The sequence below is a fragment of the Molossus molossus genome, unplaced genomic scaffold (assembly GCF_014108415.1).
Source record: "Molossus molossus isolate mMolMol1 unplaced genomic scaffold, mMolMol1.p scaffold_m16_p_8, whole genome shotgun sequence".
Classification (NCBI taxonomy): Eukaryota; Metazoa; Chordata; class Mammalia; order Chiroptera; family Molossidae; genus Molossus; species Molossus molossus.
The window spans coordinates 20,341,266-20,349,588 of NW_023425402.1; the positions used below are offsets into that span (position 1 = coordinate 20,341,266).

At 34.5% G+C, this 8,323-nt stretch overlaps 1 protein-coding gene across 1 annotated transcript; it reads right to left on the bottom strand.

The window, feature by feature from the left end:
- Window positions 1-1,431: 1,431 nt before the first annotated feature.
- Window positions 1,432-6,631, bottom strand: LOC118621402 (beta-defensin 110-like). Its single transcript, XM_036248714.1, has 2 exons — window positions 6,577-6,631; window positions 1,432-1,586 (listed from the first exon to the last, which is right to left on the bottom strand). The coding sequence occupies exons 1-2, from the start codon at window positions 6,629-6,631 to the stop codon at window positions 1,432-1,434; spliced, it is 210 nt and encodes a 69-aa protein (XP_036104607.1).
- Window positions 6,632-8,323: the final 1,692 nt, after the last annotated feature.

An 8,323-nucleotide genomic window follows, 5' to 3' on the forward strand; every position in this document is an offset into this window, starting at 1 on the left:
TATAATCAAGAGAGTAGGTGGGGCCTGGGAATTCTTTAACTTCTTATCTGAGTCCAAATCTGATCCCCACGTATACACTCAATAAATTTCCTTTTTCTTTAGTTCAATTACAATGAAAATATTCAATTTTACTTTGGAGAGAAAGGAAAGTTTCTGGCGCTTTCTATTACTATCTTGTAGTATTGATATATTTGAAAACTAAGAATTAATACAATTTAATTGTATTCCAAAACTCATAAAAGAAGCAGATTTTACTTTTTTTTTTTTTTTAATAGAAACTGTGTGATACAGAAGTATGGTTGAGAGTTTTTTTGGGAAAATTACTGTGGACTTCTCAGAAAGTAGTAATAAGAAGAACTCAGGCAAAAGCAGCTAAAGAGGAAAGATTTCCTTTCTTTCGCTGTCTGTACCCTTGGTCAAAGTCATCTCCCAGGACTGAGGAGGTGAATTCAGCTATTAGTCGAAGTTTCTGACTTCCTTTGTCAAAATATTTAATTATGTAAAGCTTCTTTGCCTTTCTGAAATTCTTCTCCTCCTTTCTTACGCCCTCCTCTATTTCCTGATACCTATTTTTTTTCTCCACTAAATAGTAAATAAGAATGGAAGTTGGAGCTTGTTGTGATTTTCCTCTGCTCTTGAGTTCTTTCATTCTTGTCATTTTCTCACTTAAGCTCTATGTCTCTCATGCAAAGAATCTACTCTCCCAATGTCCAATTTTTTCCAGCCCAGTGGATGTGTATATATGTATATGTATGTATGTATGTATATGTGTATACATACATACATATTTTTTTTAATCCTCACCCGAGGATATTTTTTCATTTATCTTCAGATAGAGTGGGAAGGAGGGAAGGAGGGAAGGAGAGAGAGAGAAACATTGATGTGAGAGAGACACATCGACTGGTTGCCTCCCACATGATCCTGACCAGGGCCAGGGACCTGCCCTTTACCGGAATCGAACTTGCAACACTTTGGTCTGTGGGCTGATGCTCTAACCGCTGAGCCAAATCATCCAGGGTGGTTTTATATTTCTTCATGGGATTATCTATTGAACAGTATTTAATAATAAAGTAACAGTGCATTTCTACGGCTAGCTTGTGTCTCAGAAATATCCTCCTCCCATGTCTTTGACCTAGGGTTTCTCACATTACTTGCATTAACTCACACAAGGCACATAGAATTTTGAATAGTTGTTAAGGAACTTCCATAAAATAAATTCTGCTTACTCTGGTACCAAGACATCAAGAGAAAATACAGTGTAAAGGCACCAGATACATGTGTGACATGAACCACTTCTGAATGGGTCCATATTAAATTTTATTTAATTCTTTGTGTATTACAGAGATACACAGGCCTTCAAGGAAGTGCTGGGAAGGCTTAGTAACTCTGGTCCTCTCTTCTTGGACCATGTGTCTCTTTCTTTTTCTTCTGTCATCTGTACTTCTGCAAGCAGCAATGAGTTGCAGGTCTCATGCAGTAAGCAATCCTAATTTCAGTTTCTTGGCATTGAAGTTTACAACGACCATTACCCTTTCTGCACTCTTTCCTCAAATCCAAGCTACCATAGTGGGGATAGCTCCTTTTGGCTGTAAGAAGGAAAGAATGACTGAGATTAGCAATCTAGCTGTGACACCCATATTTTAAAAGGAGAAAGTTCAAGAACTGAAAGGTCATGGAGCAGGGCAAAAGAAAAGCGCCCCTTCTAATTTATGACTGCGAAAATTTTACTTAGGAGAGGTGAAGCGAATGTACCATCTATTGGTGCAAGGTCAAATCAGAAAATGCCTTGGACCTAAGTGAGGTGTACTAGCTTGCTGCCTTATGTATATCTAGATGGCAATTCAAGGGTAGTTCCTGAAGTCAACAGGAAATAAGGTGTTCATAATTGATCTGCTGTTGGGTTTAGTCTCTACAATCATCTAATTGTACTTGGGTTCCCCGTTTTCTGCTTTCACAAACATTATTTAGATGAAATAGTGTGCTTTATGAGATCTTCAGATTTCTATTGCAGCTTGATTTTACTTTTCTAAAATGTTGACAGAGAGAGGCAATGTTAGGCAATTTGACTTCCTACAACTCTCCTAGGTATTATGGGTTTTACTTCTTGGATGAAATGATCTAACTTAGACACATGTCTGATGACAACACTGATTTTTAAAAATGGGAATGTCTAGCCCTGGTCGGTTTGATTCAGGGGTTGGAGCGTCGGTCTGTGGTCCCGAGAGACCCAGGTTCGGTTCCCGCTAAGGGCATGTACCTCGGTTGCAGTTTGTCCCCAGCCCTGGTTGGTCGTGTGGGTGGCAGCCACTCGATGTGTCCCTTTCACATCGATATTTCTCTCTCTCTTCCTCTCCCCCCGTCCTACCCTACCTGAACAAAATTTGAAAAATGTCCTCAGGTGAGGATAAAAAAAAAAAAAAAGGAATGTCTACAAGGTGTGACATGTCATGGATATGACATGATTTCTAAAATTATCAGGGCTCCAAGCTACAGATTGACACTCACTAAAAGTTTATTATTTAGGATAGTGGAAGATACTTGGGGAATTGGGGGGTGTTGGTCTGATAAGCTGTAAGATCCTTTTCAAGCCAAATATATTCTAATTTTATATTTCACATTATATGTTGGCCCATGTGTTTTTAGAAGCCCTTTGTTTTAGAGTCTTTTCTTTTTTCTTTTTAATTTATTTTTTTATACACATCCCTTTTTATAAGTAATGGTCTTACTCATATGGTGAGATTAAGGGCAAGTGGTGTGGGAGAATTCTAAATTTTGCAGGTGTTTTAGTACAACACAGACTCAAATATTTTTTTGTGTTTGTGCTATGAAATCAAATAAATTTTACCACTCATTTCTGTCATTGATTACAGTTTTGTGTCCCAATTAGTCTGGTTAAAGCCCAGACTTTTCTTGCTAGACATTCTGTCAGCATTTCTAACAGTTGGTGGTGAGTAATGATACTTATTAGTGAATACCCAGAATCAACCTATATTATCTGTATTGTTATAAATCACTGATATAAAACCCAGCTCTTCCATTAAAATTAGCCCTCTTCTCTCTATGACTGAAGCGGGGCAGAATATGGCTATAGCAGGAAAAAACAAACAAACAAAACAGTTACTCTGCACAGATTAAATGTTAACTTCTAAATATCACTATTTAATGCACAATTTCTGAGGAATTTTTATTATCAAACCCATATATAATTTGCTAGTGACAGAACCTGAATCACATTCACTTTAGAGTTTTGTCACAATATTGAAAACAGAGTTCTATTCAATATTTACTCTTGTCCAGTTGACCTCACTCCTTCTTTTATTAGTTCTTTGTCTTAGTTTACCTTTCCAAAATTATTGTGTTTTTTTCTCTTTTCATCTGACCTCAATATATAAATATCCCCCAAACTTGAGTCTTTGGATCACTAATATTCATCTTTGCAAGCATCCATCGACTCATTCATCTATTAAAGACAGTTGATCCTTGAACAAAGAGGGCTTAGGAGCACCAAACCCCTACAAAATAAAAATCCAACTATAACTTTTGACTCCCCCCAAACTTAACTACTAATAGCCTACTATTGACTAGAAGCCTTACCAATAACATAAACAGTCCACTAATACATATTTTGGATGTTATATACATTATATTCTGTGTTCTTACAATAAAGTAAGCTAGAGAAAAAGAACAAGTGTTAAGAAAAATCATGATGATGAGAAAATTATTTTATACTATTTATTTAAAAAACTCTATTAACAAGTGGACCCACACAGTTCAAGCCTGTGTGTATTCCTCGTTAAGCTCTATGTCAGTCTCTACAGCAGGGTTTCTCATCCTGGGCACTGTTGACCTTTGGGTTGAATAAGTCTTTGCTGTGGGGCACTATCCTGTTCACTGAAGGATGTTTAGCAATATCCCTGGCGTCTACTCACTAGATGCCAGTAGTCCAGTTGTGACAATCCAACAGTTCTGCAGATATTGCCTAATATCTTCTTAGGGGCAAAGTTGACTCTCATTGAAAACCACTGTTCTTGTGATGCTGCTATAAGCCAAACATACATTGTCTCTACCCTCAGATCCGTTGTTCAGATACAATCTTCTCTCTGAAGTCTCTGCTGATCACTTTCAAGACAGTAATCTCTCTTTTCATTGCTCTCATGTGTAGCATACATATTGCATATTAGAAGATTTCTTTAAAACAATATGTAAAGTCCTACTTTCTATATAAGCTATAAATGAGCTAGATAATTCCTAAAATATTTTTACCCCATAATTCCTTATTTTTACTCATCTGCTAGTTTACTCCCTAGGCTACCATTCACCTCCTTGGAAATGGGGAAAATCATGACCACCCTTTCAGCACAAAACTACACTCTATCTTATAATCAAAGTACATGTCAGATTCAAAGAAAAGTGATTATGGGCAATAGCACATTTTTTGAATTTGGCAGATAAAATGAAACAATAGGTGAGAATAAAATAATACTTCATTTCTAGGCCTTCAGTGCTTTTATAAACTCTAGCTCTAGAGAATGAAGAGGAATACAGTGACTTCACTGGAAATTTCCCTGCTTAGACAATTTAAGGACTTTTAATCTAGACATTTTTTCATCTGTAACTGGGAATAAGTTTTAATTGGGAATACATTTTTCTACCTCAATTCTGAGTAAGAACTTTCATCATCTAAACATAAGGTATAAAAAAAAAAAAAAAAAAAAAGAGCTAAAGCACTGTATAAGGTTGTCATAAGTGACTATCATAAATGACATTTAATTTTATTCAGTTTAGTTAAACTATCATATGTTGGTGAACTAACTGAGATGAAAGACAAGAATCTAATTGTTTTGTTATTTTCTAAAATGTCTGTATCCCATATCATATTTCTTTTACTCTGAGTTTGTTTTTTTGGTCAGTAATAGTAAGACTTCTCTAAAAGTTTTGTACATGTGTAATCAACAAAGACAATGAATTCATTTTGTAAATATAATAAACATATACAAATAGCCAACACTAGTGTTCTAATCTATGTCACTATGTCCCTCAAGAGGTTTATAATTTCTAAGTCTACAGGACGCATATATATTTTTTTAATTTGTTGATAAATGCATGATAACCTTAGTTATTAGTAGGGTCATCTATGTTCTTGTAATAAGGAAATATAAGATAGACAAACAAAAAAAAAACACTTGGCATAGTGATTTATTATATTAGCTGCTGTTGAAATTAAGAAAAAAATGTCACATATTAATAGAATTTTATTTTGGCTCTTTCTAGAGCTGGAAAAAAATTGGGAGATCTTTTTCTAACACTTTTTGAATGAAGAAAGGGAAGTTGTTTTCTTAGATAAATTAACAACAGCATTACTTCATTATTTTACTGATTTTTTCCTCCCATTTAGAGTTTTATCCACTGGCAACCTTTAAATGATAATTTATCAGTTTATTATGTGTAAGTTCTTTTTTTTTTTTTAAACTTTCTTGTTTTGTTGTTGTTGTTGTTGTTGTTAATCCTCACCTGAGGATATCTTTCCACTGATTTTTTAGATAGCGTGTAAGGGAGGGAAGGAAGAAGGGAGGGAGAAAGAGAGAAACATCAATGTGAGAGAGACACATCTTGTTGCCTAAACCTGCAACCCAGGTACATGCCCTTGACCAGGAATAGAACTGGCAATCCTTTGGTCTGAGGGTCGGTGTTCTAACCACTGAGTGAAGCCGGCCAGGGCATGTGTAAATTTTTAGATGTTCACAATGGACTCTCTAATATTCACAATGAAAAATAAGTTAATTGTTTCTGTATAATTAATACTTACACATTAATTTAGAAGAAGAGAATCTTGTTACATACTTGATGTGAGGATGTAGTCCATGAGGGAGAAAAAGTTCTCATGAAAAACAGAGCTCATATATTCAACATTCATATGATCTGTAGCACTCAAAGGTATGAGTAGTGACTAAAAATACTTAAAGGTCAAGAATGGGCATGAGTCGCTGATAGTACTAAGAACTGAATTTTAAGAAGGGCTTTCTACTAATTGGAAGTACTATGCTAGCTTAGCTTTTAAAAAAGAAAAAGTAAGTAGCTTGTTCCCTAGAAATGAACCATCTACTCTTTATCAGTTGATTATGTTAAAGAATATTTTCCCAGCAAGAATAGATTTTAACTAGTTGATGTAGGATGAAGGTGATGAGACTGATAATATATTGATCTTATATATATATTAACTTTTCATCTTAAAATAATTTTAGGTTTATAGAAGAGTTACAAAAATAATAATTGGCCAATTTCCTCTATGGTAACATTTCACTTAACTATGCCACATTTATCAAAACTAAGAAGTGATTATTAGTATAATACTATTACCTAAACTACAGACTTCAATTATGTTTCACCTGTTTTCTCACTATTATGCCCCCCCACACACTTTTTTTTCTGTTCTAGGGTCCAATCTACAGTATCACAGTGCTTTTGGTATTAAAAAATGCTTTAATCCCTTTTTTATTGCCATACTTTTAACAAAAAATAACTGATGTTTCCTCAAATTCATTAGTACAAATACAGTCATAAATGTTTCTACGTTACCTGGTGAAATTGTGATCCAAAAGAACAGAATAAAGAAAAAGAGCTGAATCTTCATGGTAGAGAATTCCTTAGGAAAAAAAAGTGCCAACAATTTTTTCAAGTGAAAATTTTTACATAAAGAGACAGAGAACCCTTTTTTATTTATAGATTTTTCTGGGAAGTGGTTCTAACTACTGAGGCTTATCAATAGCAAGAACATTTGCATGCTTGGTTGAATTGTGCCATGTTCAAAGAACATGGTCACAAAAATTATGATTAAACTTTCTCATGAAAGTAACAACTGATTATGTTACCTTCAATATATTCTCATGAAAACACAATCTTTGAAGAATATGGGCTTGGATTGCTAAAACATCATAGTAAAAATGTTGCAAAAATATAATCCTTCTTATATATGACATATAATACTAAATATTTTAATGCTCTCAGAATTAAATTAATGAATATCTAAATCTATAATATAGGATTTTTATAGCTAGAGTTTCCATTGAGATCACTTTTGTTTACAGATGAAAACTATGAGAAGCATGAAGGTTGAATGATTTATTTCAGTTCAGATCTATGTCATGACCAGGAAATTCTGAATTTACAAATAAGTATGGGAAATAATTTACACAATAGGTTTTTAAGTATGACATAATTTTTTTATAATTAATTATCTGATTTCACAAGCCAACATCCAATGTTTTAAATTCTGTTTATGGACCTGGAAATGATTTCAGATCTAATTTGCATATTGCCAAAGTCTGCTATTTCAGATACATGCAGAAGAGCTGCAAGTTTTACGTGGTATCCAGAAGCTGATGTTATCGTCAGAGAACAATTAGTGAACTATTTCCTACCACAGAGTCAAGGGAATTTCTGGTACAATGGTTTAAACATCAGCTACATCACTATCCCCTCTAAAGAGCTTGTTAAAAACATTGCAAGACCCCACCCCCACCATTGCTGATTTAGTAGTTCTAGAATAAAGTCTAGCATTTTGCATTTCTAACAAGATCCTGAAATGCTAATACTGGTAAATGGGCCACATATGACTCTAAGAAAACTGATTAATTCATTCTATAAAGTTTCAGAAAAATGAATTACATTTAAAGCATCGATGCCATAGGTTAGTAAAGAATGTGAGACTTCTTTAGAGAGTCTACTCAAATCCACTCATGTTATAGGTGAGGGAAGTGATATCAAGAGAGATTAATTTACAGCCTTGGTCAGTGTGCTCAGTGGTGAGAGCAGCACCCACACACCAAAAGGTTGTGGGTTTGATACCCCATCAAGAATATATACCTGGGTTGCAGGTTTGATCCCAACCCTGGTTGGGGCACCTTTGAGAGGCAACCACTTGATTTATCTCCCTCATATTGATGTTTCTCTCTTTCTCTTTCCTTCCCACCTTTCCACTCTCTCTAAAAATCAATGGAAAAAAATATCTTTGGTTGAGTATTAGCAAAAGAAAGAGAGAGAGAGATGAACTTACTTGCCTAACAATTTTTATCCTTTACAAAAATTATTTTAAATTATAAAATGCAAATGGAAACTTTAGATTTAAATAAAATGCGAGGACCTTGATTTAGCTATGCTTTCTTTCTGGAAAAGAATAAATGAGAATTCAGCAACAGCTGATAGGAGCAAGACCACTTCAATACATCATTGTGTAGCATTTTTTCACCAAATATTTATTGAGCACTGAAATTTGCCAAGTAGGAATTTGCTACAACCTGATGACATTTTGGAAGGAAAAAAAACT

Excerpts from the sequence above, each read along its gene's own strand:
- LOC118621402 (XM_036248714.1), bottom strand. The coding sequence starts at position 6,631 with ATGAAGATTCAGCTCTTTTTCTTTATTCTGTTCTTTTGGATCACAATT. Across the intron at positions 1,587-6,576 it reads TTGGATCACAATTTCACCAG|CCAAAAGGAGCTATCCCCAC; the intron begins GTAACGTAGAAA and ends TCCTTCTTACAG.